At 38.6% G+C, this 26,098-nt stretch overlaps 1 protein-coding gene across 1 annotated transcript in view; it reads left to right on the forward strand.

Annotated features, from left to right (window-relative positions):
• Positions 1 to 26,098, forward strand: part of APPBP2 (amyloid beta precursor protein binding protein 2) — a 72,934-nt gene that overhangs the window by 17,753 nt on the left and 29,083 nt on the right. The window contains exons 2-4 of the mRNA XM_027087305.1: positions 12,128 to 12,216; positions 16,122 to 16,273; positions 21,079 to 21,202. Coding sequence (XP_026943106.1) covers positions 12,128 to 12,216; positions 16,122 to 16,273; positions 21,079 to 21,202 — 365 coding nt within the window. The remainder of the gene's footprint in view (positions 1 to 12,127; positions 12,217 to 16,121; positions 16,274 to 21,078; positions 21,203 to 26,098) is intronic.

Consider the following 26,098-nt stretch of genomic DNA (forward strand, 5'->3'; position numbering starts at 1 on the left):
CTCTGCGGCATGTGGGATCTTCCCAGACCAGGGCTCGAACCCGTATCCCCTGCATTGGCAGGCGGATTCTCAACCACTGCGCCACCAGGGAAGCCCCAAATAAATATTTTTTAAAGAAAGAAAATTTTTCTTTAGTCTCTGAAAGCCCTTGCTTCTAAAATATCACCAGGAGTTTCACCCATTTATGTATTAAAGATATTAAAACTTGCACAAATGTGTTACTAATATTTTACTTACTTTTATTGTATGTTTAATTTTTATTTACAGTATTTTCTTTTATTATTTATTTATTTAAAAAATTTATTTATTTGTTTCTTTTATTTTTGGTTGTGTTGGGTCTTCATTGCTGCGCGCAGTCTTTCTCTAGTTGTGGTGAGCAGGGGTTACTCTTTGTTGCGGTGCACAGGCTTCTCATTGCAGTGGCTTCTCTTGTTGCAGAGCACAGGCTCTAGGCACACAGGCTTCAGTAGTTGTGGCATGTGGGCTCAGTAGTTGTGGCTTGCAGGCTCCAAGTGCAGGCTCAGTAGTTGTGGCACATGGGCTTACTTGCTCCGCGGCATGTGGGATCTTCCCAGGCCAGGGCTCGAACCCGTGTCCCTTGCATTGGCAGACAGATTGTTAACCACTGCACCACCAGGGAAGCCCTATTTACAGTATTTTATATTCATGGACATTTTTGGTGTTTATTACGTCACATATCTCTTCCTTTATGATTTTTGCCTGTGGTATATAATGCTTAGAAAGGCAGTGTTACCAGGTAGCTTTTAACACTGCTATGATTTAATTGTTTAATATTTAAAACTTCGATAAATCTGGAATTTATTTTTGTTCTATTTTATCAGGAGGTACCTTACTTTGTTTTCCCATTTTTATGCACTCTTTATTAACTAATTTTTTGTTTCTTTCAGTGATTTTTAAAATGCTTCCTTTATCATATGTTAATTTTTTTATGTATACTAAAATCTGCTTTTGAACTTTGCGTTTTGTTCCATTGATTAGTCTACATACCTGTACAGTATTGTTTATGTTTTTACATAATATTTTTATTGTCTGTTTCATATCTTTTGGGAGATAATTTACCTACTTATAAAATAAACTTGTTTTTTCTTATTTTCCTTAAGGTACCAGTAGCTAAAAGAAGTTGCTAGTCCTTTAATAACCTCATTACCCAGTGGGTGCAAAATTTATTTATTAAAAAAATTTTTTGTATTGGAGCATAATTGCTTTACAATGTTGTGTTAGTTTTTGCTGTACAATAATGTGAATCAGCTATATGTATATATATATCCCCTCCCTCATGAACCTCCCTCCCACCCCAATGCCCCCCACCCTGTCCCACCCCTTAGGTCATCACAGAGCACCGAGCTGAGCTCCCTGTGCCGTACAGTAGCTTCCTACTGGCTATCTATTTTACAGATTGTAGTGAATATATGTTGGTGCTACTCTCTGTTTGTCCCACCCTCCCCTTCCCGCCCCACCCGGGTCCACAAGCCCATTCTCTACATCTGAATCTCTTTTCCTGCTCAGAATTTAATATTAAAACACATGTAATAATGAACTAAAATAAGTCAAATTTTAAAAATTTGGTATAAGAATCATTACCAAAGAACCTAGAGCCTCAGTTTTCTTTCTTCTAAGCTCTACTCCATAAGATGTGTGACTCTATGAAGGGATTAATCTTCTATTATTTCTTCTTTTTTTTTTTTTTTTTTTGCCTGTGCTGTGTGGCATGAGGGATCTTAGTTCCCTGACCAGGGATCCAACCTCTGCCCCCTGCATTGGAGCATGGAGTCTTAACCACTGGACTGCCAGGGAAGTCCCTCTTCTATTATTTCTATAAAAATGTTTTCAATTGCCCATTTTATACTCTTTCTTACTTCCTGATATAAAACCATCTAAAAGCATTGTACTGTAAGTTATTAGGAACATGGATGTAAGGATAGACTGCTTGGAGCCAGATTGTTGCCTTGCCACTTTTTTTTTTTTTGAGGGTACGTGGGCCTCTCACTGTTGTGGCCTCTCCCATTGCGGAGCACAGGCTCTGGACGCGCAGGCTCAGCGGCCATGGCTCACAGGCCTAGCTGCTCCGCGGCATGTGGAATCCTCCCGGGCCAGGGCACGAACCCGTGTCCCCTGCATCGGCAGGTGGACTCTCAACCACTGTGCCACCAGGGAAGCCCTTTTTTTTTTTTAATTGAAGTATAGTTGATGTACAATGTTGTGCCAATCTCTGCTGTACAGTAAAGTGACTCAGTTATACACATAGAGACATTCTTTTTTAATATTCTTTTCCATTATGATTTATTACAGGATATTGAATATCATTCCTTGTGCTATACAGTAGGACCTTGTTGTTTATCCATTCTCTATGTAATAGTTTGCCTCTACCAAACACAAACTCCCAGTCCATCCCTCTCCTTCCCCCGTCCTCCTTGGCAACCACAAGTCTGTTCTCTATATCTATGAATCTGTTTCTGTTTTGTATATAGGTTCATTTGTGCCATATTTTAGATTCCACCTATAAGTGATACCATATGGTATTTGTCTTTCTCTTTCTGACTTCCTTCACTTAGTATGATAATCTCTAGTTGCATCCATGTTGCTGCAAATGCCTTGCCACTTCTTAATTATGTGATTTAGACCAGGTTATTTAACTTTATATGCCTCAGTTTCCTCATCTGTGGAAGGACAGAGTGAGTTGCTTATGAAAAGCACTTAGAACAGTGCCTGGCACATACATATAAGATCTCTGTAAGGATTTAATGCTCTTTTTCTTCTGGATTGGTATTCAAAAATCCCATTCATAAAATGTAGAAATTTTCATTTTGGGGGATAAGCCTAGTAAGGATTTTCTTTTTTTGAATTATAGTTGCTGTACAGGAAAGGATGATTTGAAACAGTTAAGTCACTACTGTCTCCCCAGAATTTAAATGCGGACCCCTTTTTAGCTAGAAAAATTAAACAGCTGAGAGGGAAAAAAAAAGCTTGTGTTTGTTAATAGGCATACTTATACTTAAAATTGTAACTAAGGTTACTACTTTCCTAAATTTTAGTTTCAAATCCATTTGTTAGGAAATTTTCAGTATTAAAGGGATACTATGAGTTGTAGAACATATAAAGTTTAGTTTAATTGTCTTTATTTGACTAGTAAGTGTAGGCAAAAAAAGTTGTACAACTTTCCATTTCTTCTATCTTACAAAAGAAATTCTAAGCCTTAAGTTTGCTAATGATGAGTTACTTTGATACGAAACTAAGGTTTTTTGGTCCTGTACTGTTTTTGGAGTATGTGTGTATATATTTTGATAAGTGCATTTGTTTTTCTCCCTCAAATCAGAAATGTATCACATTGTTAAGCCCCCAAATAGGATGTGATTATAAATTCTCAGCTTTATTATCCCTGAGTTATTCTTCATTGGTTAACTGTGAAGGTATATGTGATGGAAGGGAATTTTATCATATAAATTCCCAGAAGCTTTTTTTTTTTTTTTTTTGGCCACACTGTGTGGCTTGCGGAATCCTAGTTCCCTGACCAGGGATTGAACCTGTGCCCCCTGCCGTGGGAGCGTGGAGTCCCAGCTACTGGACTGCCAGGGAAGTCCCTGTTTTTCTAACCTCAGAAAACATAATCATCTCCAAAAATAGCAAATCTTTCCTTATGAAAGTTTATGGTTAAGATGAATATCCAATCACTGTTTGAAGATAACATTTCTGCCTCCCCTTCCTGAGCACGTGGCACTCCCTGTCCCCTCTCCCTTCCAGCAGTCATTATTGATTTGTATTCCTGTATCTACCTAATCTGACCTGGCCTCCATTATGAATAGTGATTTATGCCCAAGAGTTTGCTAAATGAGTTTGTAGTATGTTTTCCCTGTGCAAAGTTAACTGGCCCATTTGGCAGATGAATTCAGGATCATGTCCTCTTTCTGAAACCCATGTTTTTGTCAAATGAACTAAGTGTTAAGTGCTTACTAATGTAAAATGAGTTGATATAATAAAATTCCTGCCTTCTAAGGCACTGTATTTATATAGCTATATAAATTCAGTAACATTTGGTGAAGTTGAGGCAGGGGAAAGAGGGGCAGTAGTATTTTTTTTTTAACTGTGTACATGTATTTTTTGGGATAAACATTTAACACATTTATTAAAATACTATTTTAAATGGAAGTTTTAAAAAATCAGACAGATCTTGAGTTGCAGTGTCAGGGACAGTGCTTCTGCACACGGCCCGGCCCGCTGAGCTGAGGTGTCAGCGCAGCCATTTCTCACTAGGCACTCTGATCCAAAGTGCCGGGTGTGAGGCCTCTGCATGAAGCACCCTGTGAACAAGTGAAACTAGACAAAGCACAAAGGAGAAGAAAAAAAAAAAAGCAAGCTCTGCAAATCCTCTGAAAAAAATGCCTCTGCACCTCTAGCTCTTGCGGAGGTTGGTGTCTTCAGTGGAGTCTCCTATTTCAGGGGGACCTTCAAGATGGCAGAGGAGTGGGATGTAGAGATCACCTTCCTCCCCACAAATACATCAAAAATACATCTACAGGCGGACCAACTACAGAACACATACTGAACACTGGCAGAAGACCTCAGACGTCCCCAAAGGCAAGAAAATCCCCACGTACCTTGCAGTGTGGCTGACAGGGTCTTGGTGCTCCGGCCTGGTGTCAGGCCTGCACCTCCAAGGTGGGAGAGCCGAGTTCAGAACATTGGACCACCAGAGACCTCCCCGCCCCATGTAATAGCAATCGGCGAGAGCTCTCCCAGAGATCTCCATCTCAACACTAAGACCCAGGTCGACCCAACAGCCAGCAAGCTCCAGTGCTGGACACCCCATGCCAAACAAACAGGAACACAACCCCACCCATTAGCAGAGAGGCTGCCTAAAATCATACTAAGTTACAGACACCCCAAAACACACGGCCAGACGCGGCCCTGCCCACCAGAACACAGGCACCAGTCCCCTCCACCAGAAAGCCTACACAAGCCACTGAACCAATCTCACCCACTGGGGGCAGACATCAAAAACAACAGGAATTACAGACCTACAGCCCATGAAAAGGAGACCCCAAACAAAGTAAGTTAAACAAAATGAGAACACAGAGACATATGCAGCAGATGAAGGAGAAAGGTAAAAACCCCCCAGACCAAATGAAGAAGAAATAGGCAGTCTACCTGAAAAAGAATTCAGAGTAATGAGAGTAAAGATGATCTAAAATCTTGGAAATAGAATAGAGAAAATACAAGAAACGTTTAACAAGGACTTAGAAGAACTAAAGAACAAACAGTGATGAACAGCACAATAAATAAATTAAAAATACTCTAGAAGGAGTCAATAGCAGAATAACTGAGGCAGAAGAACGGATAAGTGACCTGGAAGATAAAATAGTAGAACTAACTACCACAGAGCAGAATAAAGAAAAAAGAATGAAAAGAATTGAGGACAGTCTCAGAGACCTCTGGGACAACATTAAATGCACCAACATTCGAATTATAGGTGTCTCAGAAGAAGAAGAGAAGAAGAAAGGGTCTGAGAAAATATTTGAAGAGATTATAGTCGAAAACTTCCCTAACAAGGGAAAGGAAATAATCAAGTCCAGGAAGTGCAGAGAGTCCCATACAGGATAAATCCAAGGAGAAACATGCCAAGACACATATTAATCAAACTATCAAAAATTAAATACAAAGAAAAAAATATTAAAAGCAGCAAGGGAAAAGCAACAAATAACATACAAGGGAGTCCCCATAAGGTTAACAGCTGATCTTTCAGCAAAAACTCTGCAAGCCAGAAGGGAGTGGCAGGACATATTTAAAGTGATGAAATGGGGCTTCCCTGGTGGCACAGTGGTAACGAATCTGCCTACCAGTGTAGTGGACACAGATTCAATCCCTGGTCCCGGAAGATCCCACATGCCACAGAGCAGGTAAGCCTTGTGCCAAAACTACTCAGCCTGTGCTCTAGAGCCTGCGAGCCACAACTACTGAGCCTGCGAGCCACAACTACTGAGCCTGCATGCCACAACTACTGAAGCCCACATGCCTAGAGTCCGTGCTCCGCAACAAGAGAAGCCACTGCAATGAGAAGCCTATGCACCGCAACGAAGAATAGCCCCTGCTCGCCACAACTAAAGAAAGCCTGTGCACAACAATGAAGACCCAGGGGCTTCCCTGGTGGCGCAGTGGTTGAGAATCCGCCTGCCAATGCAGGGGACACGGGTTTGAGCCCTGGTCCAGGAAGATCCCACATGCCATGGAGCAACTAAGCCTGTGAACCACAACTACTGAGCCTGTGCTCTAGAGCCTGTGAGCCACAACTACTGAGCCCACGTGCGACAACTGCTGTAGCCTGTGGGCCTAGAGCCTGTGCTCTGCAACAAGAGAAGCCACTGCAATGAAAAGCCCATGCACTGCAAAGAAGAGTAGCCCCCTTGCGCAGCAACGAAGACCCAACACAGCCAAAAATAAATAAGCAAATATATAAATTTATTTAAAACATACAAAAACCGTGAAGACCCAAACATGGCCAAAAATAAATAAGGAAATATCAAAAAAAAAAAAAAAAAGGGAAAAACCTACAACCAAGATTACTCTACCCAGCAAGGACCTCATTCAGATTTGACGGAGAAATTAAAACCTTTACAGACAAGCAAAAGTTAAGAGAATTCAACACCACCAAACAAGCTTAACAATAAATGCTAAAGGAACTTCTCTAGGCAGGAAACACAAGAGAAGGAAAAGACCTACAATAACAAACCTAAAACAATTAAGAAAATGGTTATAGGAACATACATATTGATAATTACCTTAAATGTAAATGGATTAAATGCTCCAACCGAAGGACATAGACTAGCTAAATGGATACAAAAACAAGACCCGTACATATGCTGTCTACAAGAGACCCACTTCAGACCTTGGGACACATATAGACTGAAAGTGAGGGGATGGAAAAAGATATTCCATGCAAATGGAAATCAAAAGAAAGCTGGAGTAGCAATTCTCATATCAGATACAATAGACTTTAAAATAAAGAATGTTACAAGAGATAAGGAAGGAATCTACATTAATGATCAAGGGATCAATCCAAGAAGAAGATATAACAATTGTAAATATTACACACCTAACATAGGAAGACCTCAGTACATAAGGCAAATGCTAACATCCATAAAAAGGGAAATCAACAGTAACACAATAATAATAGGGGACTTTAACACTCCACTCTCACCAATGGACAGATCATCCACAATGAAAATAAATAAGGAGACACAAGCTTTAAATGACACATTAGACAAGATGGACTTAATTGATATTTAGAGGACATACCATCCAAACACAACAGAATACACTTTCTTCTCAAGTGCTCATGGAACATTCTCCAGGATAGATCATATCATGGGTCACAAATCAAGCCTTGGTAATTTTAAGAAAATTGAAATCATATCAAGTTATCTTTTCTGACCACAACGCTGTGAGACTAGATATCAATTACAGGGAAGAAAAGCTGTAAAAAATACAAACACATGGAGGCTAAACAATATACTACTAAATAACCAAGACATCACTGAGGAAATTAAAAAATACCGAGAAACAGATGACAATAAACACATGATGACCCAAAACCTATGGGATGCAGCAAAAGCAGTTCTAAGAGGGAAGTGTATAGCAATACAATCCTACCTCAAGAAACAAGAAACATCCCAAATAAACAACCTAACCTTGCACCTAAAGCAACTAGAGAAAGAAGAACAAAAAACCCCCAAAGTTAGCAGAAGGAAAGAAATCATAAAGATCAGATCAGAAATAAATGAAAAACAAATGAAGGAAACAGTAGCAAAGATCAATAAAACTAAAAGCTGGTTCTTTGAGAAGATAAACAAAATCGATAAACTATTAGCCAGGCTCATTAAGAAAAAAAGGGAGAAGACTCAAATCAATAGAATTAGAAATGAAAAAGAAGTAACAACTGACACTGCAGAAATACAAAGGATCATGAGAGATTACTACAAGCAACTCTATGCGAATAAAATGGACAACCTGGAAGAAATGGACAAATTCTTAGAAAACCACAATCTTCCGAGACTGAACCAGGAACAAACAGAAAATAAAAACAGACCAATCACAAGCACTGAAATTGAGACTGTGATTAAAAATCTTCCAACAAACAAAAGCCCAGGACCAGGTGGCTTCACAGGTGAATGCTATCAAACACTTAGAGAAGAGCTAACACCTATCCTTTTCAAACACTTCCAAAATATAGCAGAGGGGGGAACATTCCCAAACTCATTCTATGAGGCCACCATCACCCTGATACCAAAACCAGACAAAGATGTCACAAAAAAAGAAAACTACAGGCCAATATCACTGATGAATATAGATGCAAAAATCCTCAACAAAATACTAGCCAACAGAATCCAACCGCACATTAAAAGGATCATACACCATGATCAAGTGGGGTTTATCCCAGGAATGCAAGGATTCTTCAATATACCAAATCAATCAATGTGATACACCATATTAACAAACTGAAGGATAAAAATCATATGATAATCTCAATAGAAGCAGAAAAAGCTTTTGACAGAATTCAGCACCCATTTATGATAAAAACTCTCCAGAAAGTGGGCATAGAGGGAACCTACCTCAACATAATAAAGGCCATATATGACAAACCCACAGCCAACATCGTTCTCAGTGGTGATAAACTGAAACCATTTCCTCTAAGATCAGGAGCAAGACAAGGATGTCCACTCTCACCACTGTTATTCAACATGGTTTTGGAAGTTTTAGCCACAGCAATCAGAGAAGAAAAAGAAATAAAAGGAATCCAAATTGGAAAAGAAGAAGTAAAACTGTCACTGTTTGCAGATGACATGATATTATACATAGAGAATCCTAAAGATGCTACCAGAACACTACTAGAGCTAATCAACGAATTTGGTAAAGTAGCAGGATACAAAATTATTGCACACATCTCTTGCATTCCTATACACTAACGATGAAAAATCTGCAAGAAATTAGGGAAACACTCCCATTTACCATTACAACAAAAAGAATAAAATATCTAGGAATAAACCTACCTAAGGAGACAAAAGACCTGTATGCAGAAAACTACAAGACACTGATAAAAGAAATTAAAGACAATACAGACAGATAGAGAGATATACCATGTTCTTGGATTGGAAGAATCAGCATTGTGAAAATGACTATACTACCCAAAGTGATCTACAGATTCAATGCAATCCCTATCAAACTACCAATGGCATTTTTCACAGAACTAGAACAAAAAACTTCACAATTTGTATGGCAACACAAAACAGCCCGATTAGCCAAAGCAATCTTGAGGGGAAAAAAACGGAGCTGGAGGAATCAGGCTCCCGGACTTCAGACTATACTACAAACCTACAGTAATCAAGACAGTATGGTACTGCAACAAAACAGAAATACAGATCAATGAACAGGATAGAAAGCCCAGAGATAAATCCATGCACATATGGGTCTTATCGTTGATAAAGGAGGCAAGAACATACAATGGAGAAAAGACAGCCTCTTCAATAAGTGGTGCTGGGAAAACTGGACAGTTACATGTAAAAGAATGAAATTAGAACACTTCCTAACACCATACACAGAAATAAACTCAAAATGGATTAAAGACCTAAATGTAGGGCTAGACACCATCAAACTCTTAGAGGAAAACATAGGCAGAACACTCTATGACATAAATCACAGTAAGATCCTTTTTGACCCACCTCCTAGAGTAATGGAAATAAAAACAATAAACAAATGGGACCTAATGAAACTTAAAAGCTTTTGCACAGCAAAGGAAACCATAAACAAGACAAAAAGACAACCCTCACAATGGGAGAAAATATTTGCAAACAAAGCAACTGACAAAGGATTAATCTCTAAAATGTACAAGCAGCTCAATATCAAAAAAACAAACAACCCAATCCAGAAATGGGCAAAAGACCTAAGTAGACATTTCTGCATAGAAGATATACAGATTGCCAACAAACACATGAAAAGAGGCTCAACATCACTAATCATTAGAGAAATGCAAATCAAAACTACAGTGAGGTATCACCTCATAGGGGTCAGAATGGCCATCATGAAAAGATCTACAAACAATAAATGCTGGCGAGGGTGTGGAGAAAAGGGAGCCCTCTTGCACTGTTGGTGGGAATGTAAATTGATACAGTCACGGAGAACAGTATGAAGGTTCTTTAAAAAACTAAAAGTAGAACTACCGTATGACCCAGCAATCCCACTACTGGGCATGTACCCTGAGAAAACCATAATTCAAAAAGAGACATGTACCACAGTGTTCATTGCAGCACTATTTACAATAGCCGGGACATGGAAGCAACCTAAGTGTCCATCAACAGATGAATGGATAAAGAAGATGTGGCACATATATACAATGGAATATTACTCAGCCATAAAAAGAAACGAAATTGAACTAGTTGTAGTGAGTTGGAAGGACTTAGAGTCTGTCATACGGAGTGAAGTAATTCAAAAAGAGAAAAACAAATACCATATGCTAACATGTATATATGGAATCTAAAAAAAAAAAAGGTTCTGATGAACCTAGGGGCAGGACAGGAATAAAGATGCAGACATAACCAATGGAGTTGAGGACATGGGGAGGGGGGCGGGTAACCTGGGACGAAGTGAGAGAGTAGCATTGACATATATACACTACCAAATGTGAAATAGATAGCTAGTGGGAAGCAGCTGCATCGCACAGGGAGATCAGCTCGGTGCTTTGTGACCACCTAGAGGGGTGAGACAGGGAGCGTGGGAAGGAGATGCAAGAGGGAGGGGATATGGTGATATATGTATACATATAGCTGATTCACTTTTGTTACACAGCAGAAACTAACAGGACATTGTGAAGCAATTACACTCCAATAAAGATGTTAAAGAAAAAAAAAAGTCAGGCAAAAGGAGTAAATGATTGTGACATGATCAGAAATCCTGCCATGCTGGATTACTTTAGATATAATTTACTGTTAGTCTGCTTGTGAAGTTTCATGCCTGGAACTGAACTGAGGTTTTTGTGGTCTGAAGAGCCCTTAGTGGGGCATAGTGACCAGTTCTGGCTTCTGGATATTATCTTTGCTATCATTTTGATAATTTTACTCTACCCAGTTTTGTTTAAGAAAAAAAGAAGTTTAAAAAAAAAACTTTCAGACTTCCCTGGTGGCGCACTGGTTGAGAGTCTGCCTGCCAATGCAGGGAACACGGGTTCGAGCCCTGGTCTGGTCTGGGAGGAGCAACTAGGCCCACGAGTCACAGCTACTGAGCCTGCGCATCTGGGGCCTGTGCTCCGCAACAAGAGAGGCCGCGACAGTGAGAGGCCCGCACACCGCGATGAAGAGTGGCCCCCGCTTGCCACAACTAGAGAAAGCCCTCGCACAGAAACGAAGACCCAGCACAGCCAAAAATAAATAATTTTTTAAAAAAAAAGTTTAGTTTTTTGAATATAATTGTTCTTTTTTAATCAATTTATTTTTTTATTTTTTGGCTGCATTGGGTCTTCGTTGCTGTGCGTGGGCTTTTTCTAGTTGCGGCGAGCTGCGGCTATTCTTCGTTGCGGTGCATGGGCTTCTCATTGCGGTGGCTTCTCTTTGTCGTGGAGCATGGGCTCTAGGCACTCTTACTTTAGTAGTTGTGGCACGCGGGCTCAGTAGTTGTGGCGCACGGGCTTAGTTGCTCCGCAGCATGTGAGATATTCCCAGACTAGGGATCGAACCGTGTCCTTTGCATTGGCAGGAGGATTCTTAACCCCTGTTCCACCAGGGAAGTCCTGAGTATAACTGTTTTTAGTGTTTAATAAATAAAGTAATTATATAGCACTTTTTAGTACTTAGCATGTACCATATACTGTTATACAAATATTAATTTCTAAATATTATGTACAACTATTAAAGTGTTCTCTATGAATTATAGAGATTTGTTAAGTTAGCGTTACATTTCTTTTAGCATAAGCATCTTCCCTGATATTACTGTGTAATCTTAACTTTGAGTAATAGTCATAAATTCATCAAATATTAACTGCATCAAATTATATTCATAAGTAAAGTAGAAATTGAAATTAACTTAAAAATTTTAAACGTTATGTTTTTTTGTTTGTTTTTAATTTCAGCTGTACCAACAGGGACGCTTATGTCAACTGGGCAGTGAATTTTGTGAATTGGAAGTTTTTGCTAAAGTATTGAGAGCTTTGGATAAAAGGTAAACTCATTTTGTAACAATTGTGGTAAACTATACATATCTGAATTTTACCACTGTGACCATATCTTAAGCGTACAGTTCAGTAGCAGTAAGTACATTCGTACTGTTTTGAAACCATCAGTACCACCCTTGCTTTTTGTGTTCAAGAAAGACTGAATTCATCTACCCCGTTCTGGCTATTATGTAGTAGGAGTTATATGTGGATGTAGGTGACATGGCCTTTGATTGTCCTCGCTGTTCTCTTTAGCATTCTTCCCTAAATTTGCTTGAAATGCCATTTCTTTTTCCTAACCTACATTTCTGGGAAAATAAGAATATAGTTTTACAGAATATTGTTAATCTCTAATATGAATGTTGCCAAGTTAAGTAAATACTTGTTAGAATGCGTAGTATATGTCAAGTACTATTCTAGATGCCGGGGTTACAGCAGTGAATAAGTTTTACAAGGTCTCTTCCTCATGGAGTTTGTATTTTAGAAAGAGAAGATAAAATAATCAACAAGTAACATGTTAACAAATTAACATGATTTCATTGTTTAGGGATACCTTTGGATGTGACCTGTGTACTAAGCCTAAGAGAAATTTCTTGGTTAGTTGACTAATTAAAAATTAATCTGTTAAAAAATAATGGATGAGAGTTTCATTTTGGGACAAGAAGGCCATAGAAAAACTTTAAAAAAAATTCTTTACTCTTGGAAAAGGTTAGCTTTCTAGGATTTGAATTTCTCTGTGCAGTTCTAAAGATGGCCATTATAAAGATTTAGTGGACTACCTCTCTTTCATCTCTCAGGTTATCTTTTTACCAAGTCCAGATCCCTTGGTAAGTGTTTAATATATTTGTGAAACTAAACGCATGTAGTTTGACTTTTCTTCCCCCTTTATGCAAAGCAGTGACTTGGTTATTTACAATTTTGTTTAAAGCAGTTTTTTTATTGAGATAATTCACATACCATAAATTCATCATTTTAAACTGTACAATTCATTAGTTTTTAGTATATTCACAAATGTTTGCAACTATCACCACTATCTAATTCTAGAATACTTTCATCATCCCCAAAAGAAACCCTGTACCCATTAACAGTCACTCCCTATTTCCCCTTACCCCTGGTCTCTAGCCTACCATTAATCTACTCTCTGTTTCTGAGTTTATCTGCTCTAGACATTTCATATAAATGGAACTATACAGTATGTGGTCTTTTGTGACTGGATTCTACCTATAATGTTTTCAAGGTTCATTCATGGCTGTTGTTTGTATCAGTTTTCCATTGTGTGGATGTACTATGTTTTGGTTATCTAGTCATCTGTTGATGGACATTTGGGTTGTTTCTACCTTTTGGCCATTATGAATAATGCTGCTATGAATGCTCATGGACAAGATTCTGTGTGGATGTATGTTTTCAGTTCTCTTGTATGTATATATAACGAGGGTAAACCTACGTTTAACTTTCTGAGTAACTCCTAAATTGTTTCCCACAGCAGCTGCACCGTTTTATTGGGTTGACCAAAAAAGTGCCTTTGGTTTTTAAGTAAAGGTAAAAGACACATTTTTCATTTTCACCAAAAACTTTATTAAACAACATATTCACCATTTTGTTCCACTATCTTCTGCCATTTTTCAGGCAACTTTATAATTCCATATTCTCAAAACTTTTTATCTTTTTGAGCAAAGAACTGTTCCAGGTGCCTTTTACTGTCTCCCAGGGAATTGAAAGTTTTTCCATTAAGAGAATTTTGTAAAGACTGAAATAAATGGAAATCAGAAGGTGCAATGTCTGGTGAATACAGCGGACGAATCAGAACTTCCCAGCCAAGCTGTAACAGTTTTTGCCTAGTCATCAAAGAAACATGCGGTCTTGCATTATCCTGATAGAAGATTACGTGTTTTCTGTTGACTAGTTCTGGACGCTTTTCATTGAGTGCTGCTTTCAGTTGTTCTAACTGGGAGCAGTACTTGTTGGAATTAATTGTTTAGTTTTCCGGAAGGAGCTCATAATAGAGGACTCGCTTTCAATCCCACCATATACACAATATCACCTTCCTTGGGTGAAGACCGGGCTTTGGTTTGGTTGGTGGTGGTTCATTTTGCTTGCCCCGTGATCTGTTCCATTCCACGTTATTGTACAGTATCCACATTTCATCACCCGTCACAATTTGTTTTAAAAATGGAACGTTTTCATTACATTTAAGTAGAGAATCCATGCAGAAATACAGTCAAGAAGGTTTTTTTTCTTAACTGATGTGGAACCCAAACATCAAAGCAATGAACATAACATAACCAAGCTGGTGCAAATGATTTTCAACCCTTGATTTGGATGTTTTGAGTATGTTAGCTATCTCCTGCACCATATAACGTTGATTGTTCTCAGTCAATGTCTCGATTTGATTGCTTTCAGCTTCAACTGGTCTACCTAACAGTGGAACATCATCCAGTGAGAAATCTCCAGCACGAAACTTCGCAAACCACTTTTGACATGTTCAATCAGTCACAGCACCTTTTCCATATACTGCACAAATATTTTTTTGTGTTTCAGTTGCGTTTTTACTTTTCTTGAAATAATAAAGCATAATATGCTGAAAATGTTGCTTTTTCTCTTCCATCTTAAATATTAAAATGGCTACACAAAAATTCACCAATTTTGATAAGTATTTTTTTAAGTGCACGCTGATATGACAGCTGTCACATACAGTCTAACAAAATTGTTTTCAATGAAGCTAAAGACAACTAAGTGCTGCTAGAGCCATCTTTCGGAAAAAACCAAATGAACCTTTGGCCAACCCAATATGTCCCTATTACCAACGTATGAGGGTTCCAGTTTTTCCATATCCTTGCCATCAACTGTTTTTTAAAAAGTAGTATTATAGCCATCCTAGATAGTGTGAAGTCGTATCGCATTGTGAGTTTGATTTGCATTTCCCTAATCACTAATGATATTGAGCATCTTTTCTTGTGCTTATTGGCCTTTGTATATTTTCTTTGGAGGAATCTCTGTTCAAGTCTATTGCCCATTTTATAATTGGGTCATTGTTGAATTACAAGACAATTTGGTTTTTAAAATTGATGTTAGAAGTTGTTTTCATCCTTCACTGTCATCAGTTTACATATACAGAATCACTCAGTGATCCACTGAGTAAAAGATACTAGGCTAAATTGTGAATTATTATGACCTCATAATTCATAAGACAAACAGTTGATTTTTATCTTATTCCATCTTTGAAAATAATGGTACTGTTATTTCAGAAGAGCAAGTTAGCACTTTCTTTTTTTTTCTTTTTAGATTACAAGTTTTATTTTTGAATCCCCGTTGAAATAAATATGTTAATCTTTGGAAAATATTTGGTTATATGCCACTAAAATTGTGCCTAGAGCCCCCAGTGATAGTCATGCCCCATTCTGGAAAACACTACCATAGGGAATAACTGGAGGGAGGTAGGATGAGGCCACTGTTTGTTGGGCAAAGGTCATCTGTGTCCCAGGTCAGCTGCCTGCTGCTATTCATAATTCTCTAGCCCCAGACCTACCAGCATATTTGATCTTATCTTTCCTGGCTGGCAACACTTTGGTGGCTGCCTATTCTCTTCTAGATAGAAGAGTAAATGCCTTAACATAACCTACAAGGTCCTTGGGGATCCTGGGATAGGCCTGCCGTGGCCCCATCAGGCTGGTGAAGAGAGGGAGACAGGAGACAGGGAGGATCTCCTGGCGGAAGTGACATTTGAGCTGAAGTCTAACCGATTTAGGGGAGAGAACTAGGTGATGGTGGTGAAAAGCTTTTTTAGGTAGAAGGAACAGCATGTGCAAATTTCCTGAGGCAGGAAGGAACAATGTGCATGAAAGTTAGCACTTTCTAAAAGGACAAAATATGTTACCTTTATAAAAACAAAAATGACCTTTTCCTTCTCTTTCAGACATTTGCTTCATCATTGTTTCCAGGCTTTGATGGATCATGGTGTGAAAGTTGCTTCAGTCTTAGCCTACTCATTCAGTAGACGGTGCTCTTACATAGCGGAATCAGATGCTGCAGTAAAGGAAAAAGCCATTCAGGTTGGCTTTGTTTTAGGTAAGTAATGGTAAAACAGAGGGGTGTTTTGTCCTGTGACATGACTCAGAACTAAGCCTGCTGGCATTAAAGGATTCTCACAGGACATTCCCAAAGTCAACGTGGGAGGTTATGAGAGGAACTAGATGTGATATATTGAACATTAACTTTGTGCTGAGTACTGTACTATGTATCTAAATGCTGTCTTTCGAGAAAATCCTCATGACATTCCACTGATGTGAAGGTATTAATAGAGTTTTAGAAATGAGGAAACAGACTCAGAAAAGTTGAGTAACTTGCTCAAGTCACATAGTAATGGAGCTAAGTTTAGAATCCTGTGGCGCTGTGATTCCAAACCACTTACGTTTCTACCATGTCAAGCTGCTACCAACCTCTCTCACCAGCTTACTGTGTGTTGTGACGTGGGACTTAATCCTTTTGGGACCTCAGTTTTCCCCTCTCTAAAATGAGGGTAAATCTCCATTTCCTCATGGGTATGAGAATACTAAAAACATGAATGGAGAAGGATTCTGAAAAGGCTTTGTATGCTATACACGTAGAAAGATATCGTTTAATGTTGCATGACATTTTAGTATGGCTTTTACAAATCTACATAGATAAGTATGTCTCAGGCAATTATTTATTCAAGTTATTGCTACCTTTTTACTTTGTTTGTGGAAAAATTTTTATTTTGAAATGATTGTAGATTTACAGACAATATCAAAACCAGGAAATTGATACTGGTTTAATACTGTTACCTAGACTATAGACCTTATTTAACTTTCATTGGTTTTTACATATACTCATTTGTGTGTGTGTGTTTTATTTAAATGTAGTTGACATACAGTATTATGTTGGTTTCAGGTGTACTACATAGTGATTTGGAATTTGCATACTTTATGAAATGATTGCCACGACAAGTATAGTCCCTGTACAAAGTTATTACAATATTATTGACCATGTTCCTTAGGCTGTATATTACATTCCCATGGCTTATTTATTTTCTAACTGGAGGCTCAGACCTCTTAATCCCCTTCACCTATTTCACCCCACACCCCACCTCCTTTCTCTGGCAACCAACTGTTTGGTCTCTGTATCTGCGAGTCTATTTTCATTTTGTTTTGTTTGTTTGTTTTGATTTTTAGAGTCTACGTATAAGTGAGATCATATGGTATTTGTCTTTCTCTGTCTGACTTATTTCACTTAGCATTATACCCTCTAGATCCATCTGTGTTGTCACAAGATTTCTTTTTTTTTTTATGTTTAATTTTTGTGGTTGGGTAATATTCCACCGTTGTGTGTGTAAATATATCTCACGCCTTCTTTATCCGTTCATTCATCTGTTGATGGACATTTAGGTTGCTTACATATCTTGGCTATTATAAATAATGCTTCACTGAACACTGAGGTGCATATGTCTTTTATGAGTTAGTGTTTTTGCCGTTTTTGGATAAATACCCAGAAGTGAAATTGCTAGATCATGTGGCAGTTCTATATTAAATGTTTTGAGCAACCTCCACACGGTTCTCCATAGTGGCTGTGCCAATTTACAGCCCCACCAGCAGTGCAGGAGGGTTCCCTTGTCTCCACACCCTCGCGAACACTCGTTATTTGTTGTTTTCTGGTGATGACAGCCGCCTGACAGGTGTGAGGTGGTATCTCATTGTGGTTTTGATTTGCATTTCCCTGATTAGTGATGTGGAGCATCTTTTCATGTATCTGTTGGCCATCTGTATGTCTTTTTTGGAAAAATGTCTATTCAGATCCTCTGCCCATTTTTTTATTTTATAAATTTGTTTATTTTATTTATTTATTTTTGGCTGCATTGGGTCTTTGTTGCTGCACGCAGGCTTTCTCTAGTTGCGGGGAGTGGGGGGCTACTCTTTGTTGCGGTGCGCAGGCTTCTCATTGTGGTAGCTCCTCTCGTTGCAGAGCACAGGCTCTAGGCGCGAGGGTTTCAGTAGTTGCAGTGCACGGGCTTAGTCGCTCCGCAGCATGTAGGATCTTCCCGGACCAGGGCTCAAACCCGTGTCCCGTGCATTGGCAGGTGGATTCTTAACCACTGCGCCACCAGGGAAGCTCTACCTTTCATTTTTAACTTCTCACATTAATGTGTGTGTGTGTGCATGTTTTCTCTCTCTCTCTCTCTTTGGCACGTGCACATTTACTTTCTTTGCCAAGTTTTCATGATCATTTCCTTCAGTATTAGGAAAAAAATTTTTTTTTGTAGTGGTCATAGAGAGTTTGCTTGGAGGAACTTAAGAACATTCTTTTCTGAAAACAACCCTCAGCATTTATCCTTTGATAGTCCTGTGGAATATAAATTGCAACAAAGAATTGTGACTAAAGAATGTCTCTTAATAGAGTGTTCGTGACCTAGATGAATGTTAATATTGACATCCACTTAGTCCTAGGTAGTCATGTAAAAATCTATGTGGGAGATATTTAGTATCAAGGAAGATGAAAGGCAGGAAGGCTAATGTTCACTGAGGTCCTCTGTTGTCTCTTCACTTGTACCAGTCTGGCCACTGTAAGGAGCCAGATTGAACAAGTATCCTGGAGTTAGAACCAAGTCCTAACAGATTCAGTTATATTATCAGTCTTGATCCTAAAATTACCAAAACAGTGAAAACACTTCATACCAGAAGTATACATGATGGAAACTTTTAAAAAATGACAGCTTTATTGAGTTATAATTCACATACCGTACAGTGCACCCATTTAAAGTATATAATTTAAAGGTCTTTAGTATTTTCACAGCGTTCAGTCCCTGGTCGGGGAACTAAGATCCCACAGGCTGCATGGCGTGGCCAAAAGAAAAAAAAAAAAAAAGAAGCTTGAGGAGGTACCTCGCAGAGCTGGGATGTTGCTTGGCTGGTACAGGTGCCTCAGAGTTCTGCGAAGGGAGCTCGTGGGTCTAGAATCTCGACCTCTAGGAGGGACACCTGACTGGCTGGTACTAGTGTCTCTCTGATGGGGTGCTGTGAATCAAGTTCTGTAAGTGTTGGAAAACTGCAGCTGGAATTGGCTTACTGAGATGAATTGCCACTGCCAGAGTAAAGAAACATTACCCTGGGACACTGCTGTTAGCAGGGGCGTTGCTGGCAGAAACTGGAAGCTAGCAGGGAGTGTCTCTTACTTCTCCAGCCTTACAGTCTTTCTCTCTAGTGCCTTCTTTGGTAGAGACTACTAGGGAGCCAGCTGGCAGAGGAGAAATGTGGTTATAGAGTCCTAGCCCAGTGTCATAGAACAGTCTAGAAGGGTTGGTTTGAAACTGAGAGATAATAGCCTAATAACCCAGCACAGTGCACAATATGTTGAGATAATGAGTAGGAGGTTGCTTCATATGAATATTATAATCTCATTATTCCAGTCATTCAGTGAGGACCCTAAAATGTCATATTTGGGGGGATAAAAAAGTGTTCTAAAGCACACTTCTCTCCAGTTAAATATTTGTTTCATTTCATATAGCTTTAATTAAACATGAAACACCAGTCTGAGCAAAATACATTTTTTCTTGACCCAGATACTATTGACACTATTAAGATTAGTTGACACTATCAAAAAATGTATTAAACTATTAGGAGCGGGTCAGGAGCCTCTAAAAAATGGACAGTATCCTAAGGAAATGATGCCCACATGCCCCATTACGACTGTTGGAGGACAGCAGTTTAATTTTTTGCTAAAAAATAATTAAGATGAGCAAGCACTACTGTCTCTTTTATCTGTCTATCTTCTATGATGTGCTGTTATGCTAAGGAGATTAAGTTTATTCAGATGTCTTTATCCTCTTTGGGATTGGGTATGGAGAGATTGGAAAGTTATGTTTACCCTGCATGATTAAAATGTTAGACAAATCACTAAATATAGTGGTTAATTAGCTGGAAAATGTCAGCTCTTAGGTGATGAAGTACATTTGGAGGGCTAAAACTTTTTTTTAAAATTTATTTATTTTATTTATTTTTGGCTGCATTGGGTCTTCATTGATGTGTTGGCTTTCTCCAGTTGGGGCGAGCAGGGGCTACCCTTCGTTGCTGTGCGCAGGCTTCTCATTGCGGTGCTTCTCTTGCTTCAGAGCACCGGCTCTAGGTGCGCAGGCTTAGTAGCTGTGGCGAGTGGGCTCAGTAGTTGTGGCTTGCGGGCTCTAGAGTGCAGGCTCAGTAGTTGTGGCACACGGGCTTAGTTGCTCCGAGGCATGTGGGATCTTCCCAGACCAGGGATCGAACCCATGTCCCCTGCACTGGCAGGCGGATTCTTAACCACTGTGCCACCAGGGAAGCCCAAGGCTAAAACTCTTGACTCCTGAGACTTCCCTGGTGGCACATTGGTTAAGAATCCGCCTGCCAGTGCAGGGGACATGGGTTTGATCCCTGGTTGGGGAAGATCCCACATGCCGCCGAGCAACTAAGCCTGTGCGCCACAGCTACTGAGCCTGTGTGCCACAACTAATGAAGCCCGCGCACCTAGAGCCTGTGCTCCACAGCAAGAGAAGCCACCGCAACAAGAAGCCCGCGCACCGCAACGAAGAGTAGCCCCTGCTCGCCGCAACTAGAGAAAGCCCGCGCGCAGCAATGAAGACCCAATACAGCCGAAAGTAAAAAAACAAAACAAAACAAAAACTCTTTACTCCTTATTCAGGATCTCAACTTTGATCTAATTTCCCTAGTTTGAGTTCCTTTTTTTTTTTTAATTTCACAATTAGTATCTTTGTTTCAGACTAAACAGAGGTTTTTTCATTTTAGGTAATAATCATTGTAAGCATGTCATTTTAGCTTTCAAGTGATTTATTAAATTATCTAAAGTTTTTGGTTTTTCTTGTCCCTTAGGTGGCTTTCTTTCAGATGCAGGCTGGTACAGTGATGCTGAGAAAGTTTTCCTGTCTTGCCTTCAGTTGTGTACTCTACATGATGAGATGCTTCATTGGTTTCGTGCAGTAGAATGTTGTGTGAGGTAAGTTGGAACAGTCCTTTAGTTACATGCTGTAATGGTATTAGTGGCTTTTTTTAAAAAAATTATTTATTTATTTTAGACTGTGTTGGGTCTTTGTTGCCGCATGCAAGCTTTCTCTAGTGCAGTGAGCGGGAGCTACTCTTCGTTGTGGTGTGTGGGCTTCTCCTTGCGGCGGCTTCTCTTGTTGTGGAGCATGGGCCTCAGTAGTTGTGGCGTGCGAGCTCAGTTGTGGCACACGGGTTTAGTTGCTCCGTGGCATGTGGGATCTTCCTGGACCAGGGATCAAACCATTGTCCCCTGCATTGGCAGGCAGATTCTTGACCACTGTGCCACGAAGGAAGTCCCTTCTTGGGTTTTATGTGTGTGTGTGTGTTTTGTTTTGTTTTGTTTTGTTTTTACTGTGCTCCGTTTACATTTCTGGAATTGTACATAACCTGATTAATATTTTACTATTTTACTTCTAAATAATTTTTTTTTTAAAAAATCTTCATTTATTATTTATTTGGCTGCACGGGGTCTTAGCTGCGGCACGCGGGAATCTTCGTTGCTGCTTGCGGGATCTTCGTTGAGGTGTGTGGGATCTTTAGTTGTGGGATCTTTTGTTTTTAGTTGCGGCATGTGGGATCTAGTTCCCTGACCAGGGATCGAACCTGGGCCCCCTGCATTGGGAGCGTGGAGTCTTAACCACTGGACCACCAGGGAAGTCCCTAACCTTTCTTTTTTTTTTGATGTGGACAATTTTTTTTAAAGTCTTTATTGAATTTGTTACAGCATTGCTTATGTTTTGGATTTTTGGCTGCGAGGCACCTGGGTCTTAGCTCCCTGACCAGGGATTGAACCCACACCCCTGCATTAGAAGGTGAAGTCTTAACCACTGGACAGCCAGCGAAGTCCCCCTAACCTTTCTTTAAAATACATTTTTTAACAGATGTACTTAAATGAAAGGCAAGCAAATCCAGAAGCAACTCTTTGATTTTACTGTCTTTATTATTTTTGTATATGTAACATTTAGTTTTAGCTATTTTCATGTAGGTTTTCTCTCTGTCCCCCCCATTTGATTTGACATTTCTTAAAAAGAATTTTTATATGAAACTAAAGGGAAATCAAAATAAAGTTTAAAAAGTAACAAAATAATTCTTTGTCCTAAGTTAACTAGAGTCTGGTCAGTTACTGAATTGATAGTCTTCTATTTTTTTTGAATAAGGGGTCATATTTTTTTTGTACCTTAGAGATGAGTTAATTAAATCTGCACCTCTTCAGAACTAGAATACAGGTTCTTCTATATAAAACCATTGTTGATTTATGCTACCATTGACTAAAGCTCTCTCTGCTCAATCTTTTGAGGCTATTACCCCGTTTTATACAGGGCTTACCTGTGTTAGACAAACATTCAAATCCTGAAGTTAATTTTATAATGTGCAAACTTAATTATAAATAATATTTTAGGAGCTTAGGATAATTTCCCACAGATATTTATGATAAATTATGGTAATACTTGTGTGCAGAAACTATAAAAGGGTTGTTATTGGGCCTGTAATTTGTAGTACTGATAATCTGTGTCATCTTTCCTCCCCACTTCTGCCTGTCCTAGGAATAGAAGACTGGACTATCTCATAGGGATTTTAGGGTCTAGCTAAATGTCTCTGTGTATGAACTAGTTAATTTAGAACAGAAAACCCATTTTGTATGATTTCATTGTAGATTGCTCTTTCACTGCAAGCAGTCTTTTGACCAAAAGGTAAAACATTTTCTTCTTGTAAGTGCTTGCTTTCTATGCACAAAGTCAGAAGATTTATTCCATCCAGATAACTAACATTTCTCCTATCTGTCTGATTTTAAGGCTCTTATATAAATTTTGCATTAATATAACCAAAAGATTTAGTTTTCTCAAAGAACCAGGGCTCCTCTTCTTTTTCCTATCTTGTCATCTTTAGCATGTAGCTCACGTCATTATGTTTGCAAATGCTACAGGCAAGGAGAAGGGCAAAGGGCTCATGCCCGCTGAGTCTGCTTCCTTTTCCTTTTTTTTTTTTTTTCCAGTCAGAAAAAATAGCTTTCCCAGAGGCCTAGCCTTATCTTCTTTACTTATTACCTCTCTTTGAAACTGGGAAACTGGGACACATTCTGCACATCCTCCAACCAGTGTAAGGTGGTCTGGAGAGCAAAACGTTTTTAACTGTGCATTTTGCTGCCCCAAATGAACTCATGGGTCTACATTAAGGAAGGAGGAGAGGGGAATATTGGACAGGTAACTGTAAATACTGTGAGTGCTCGGGCTGTTTTCAGAACAAGCACATGTGAATAGGAAAATACCTGTGCCAAGAAACAAAGCTATTTATACCCGCTTACTGCCTGTATACCTAGACATCTTGTTCTTAAGAATTTTAAATTTCAAAATAAAATTTGCTTCTACACGGCTTTGCTTGCTAAATTCTTGGCCATTACAGCCGTTAAGATAATTTTTATTATTATAGTAGTATTTTTTGAAAAAAATTAAATTATTCTTACTTAGCTTTTAACTGATTTGGGAGAGGATTATTTTGGAGAACAGATACTAATGAAATCCTTTAGCCAATCCCAGGAGCTTTGAGCCTAATGTGACAGTGTGTTTTTAACTTTAATAGCACAAAACCATTTTCTAATCTGGGGCTGGCATGGAAGCAGTATAGAGCAAATGTCAGAGACTCTGCTTGTTAAACCTGGTACCATTTCTCAGTCTTTGTTTTATTCCTTGAAGACTCTGCCTAGTTTCGTTTACTTTACTTGCTTTCTATTTAATAGCTTTGTTTGTTCTGCTCATGTGCGTGTCTATTACCAAACAAATTGAAAACATACAGAAAACTATGAAGAAGAAAATAAATATTATCTGTAACCCTGCTGCCTAGAAATAACCACAATTATTATTTTGGTGTATTTTGGGGATTTTAAGTGAAAAATGGAACTTCCTGAACTGGAGGGAAAAGACTTGAATCTAGATTGAAAAAGAACCTTGAGCCCGAAGCAGGTGAATTTCTTGAAATCCAAGGATAAATAGGAGTTAGAAGCTAAGAGAGAAGAGCAGTATCTCAATTACTGAGAAAATACTACACTTCACAAACTTTTAGGATAAAATTCAAATTTTTCAAATTTGTAGATACCAAATATACCTCCAGGTACTTTATCTGAGGAAAATAGTCAAGGAATATCTCTGACCAAATAAAAGTTCACTAGTAACAAATCTCACGACAGGGGAAGATGGTGTAGAAACAGTGGTAAGCAGTGAATATTGTAATATATAGTTAGACATAATGGAGTGGAAAGAATGAAGAACAAATGGTGAATTTGTAATATGTCTTATGTAAGGATTTTTTTTCAAACTGGAAATGAAAGGGAAATTTTAGAAATACCAAGACAGAAATTCTCAGTTACCACATACTGTTAAATGTAAGATAAGTTTGTTTGTGTTTTTTCCACCTGAAAATTGAAAAAATAGTTGCCTTACAAAATCCCTCATGTTATGTGATGTTCTTTCAAGTCTCTTGTTTTGAACAACAAAGTACTCTTTGGGAAAGAAATGTTAGCCTGAAACTCAGCCAGTGCCAATACCAGGAAGCTCATAGAGTTCACCTGGCAGAATTTTCTTTTTACGGAAGTAATGGAATTTAACATAATTTAACACAAAATTTAGAATTATTCTAGGGGTCATAACCTTATAGTTGTGTTAGATATCTTTATTAACTGGCTTCTTGAATATTACTTTGAAATGTGATGCATTAAGTGGTTTGGTTGTGGAGATTATGGGTGTCTACTTATCTTAGGTGGAATGGGAAAGCCCAACTGTCTTAATGCTTTGCAAATGGTTGCTGGTACCTTTGGATAACGTTTCTAGGGACATGATACCAGACTCAAAAGTGCTGATTTTCAAGCAAGTGAAAATGTTTTACTCTGAAAAACTGTTAGATGACTCAGAAGTAGTTTGGTGATTATGAAGATAAATGTTTTAAGATGCATGTGAATAGTTTGGGTAACGTAACATTTCATAAATTACAAGAAGGAGAATTTTTGAAAATTTAGTTTAGATTTTAAATATGTATTTATAACATAACATAAAGATGATTTAAATATTATAAATTTCAAAATGTTATCATATATATCCCTAAAACCTGATGTATTCAAGTTAGCAAAAAACCTTTTTGGATGGAAAATTGAGGCTCATGTTATTATGTTCAGGTTGCTTGCTGTTGGGCATATATTATATAATAGCCTATTTTAAAAATAAACATTTGGGAAAATGTAGTAGTATAAGAAAGTATTATAAAGGTCTCATCTTGGTAAGGGGAATATGAATGCCTATCATTTAATGTTCAAACATTGTCATTGCTAGGGAGGGGTATATAATAAATTGACTAATGGAAAAATACGATAGACGTTCCAAATTAGAATAGTGGGAATAGGGGTAAGAATGATTGGAAACTTGTCCAAGGTAGATAGATAAGCAAAGAGAATAGAGGAAATAACTAAGTATGATAACTGAAAAATGTGAAACAATTAAAACCAAATACAACTATGACCATGTAAATGGGCTCAATTCCCCTATCTAGAAACAGCGACTGCCAAGAAGGTTAAAAAATGAAACCCAGGGACTTCCCTGGTGGTCCAGTGGTTAAGAATCTGCCTTCCAATGCAGGGGACGTGGGTTCTATCCCTGGTCGGGGAACTAAGATCCCACATGCCACGGGGCAGCTAAGCCCACATTCCTCAACTAGAGAGCCCGTGTGCTGCAAACTACAGAGCCCGCATGCTCTGGAGCCCATGCACTGCAAACAAAAGATCCCACATGCTGCAAGGCAGATCCCACAACTAAGACCCGACGTAGCCAAAAATTTAAAAATAAAACAATTCTTTAAAAATAATAAT

The sequence above is a fragment of the Aethalodelphis obliquidens genome, unplaced genomic scaffold (assembly GCF_003676395.1).
Source record: "Aethalodelphis obliquidens isolate GAN/ISIS:26980383/991018 unplaced genomic scaffold, ASM367639v1 scaffold58, whole genome shotgun sequence".
Lineage (NCBI taxonomy): Eukaryota > Metazoa > Chordata > Mammalia > Artiodactyla > Delphinidae > Aethalodelphis > Aethalodelphis obliquidens.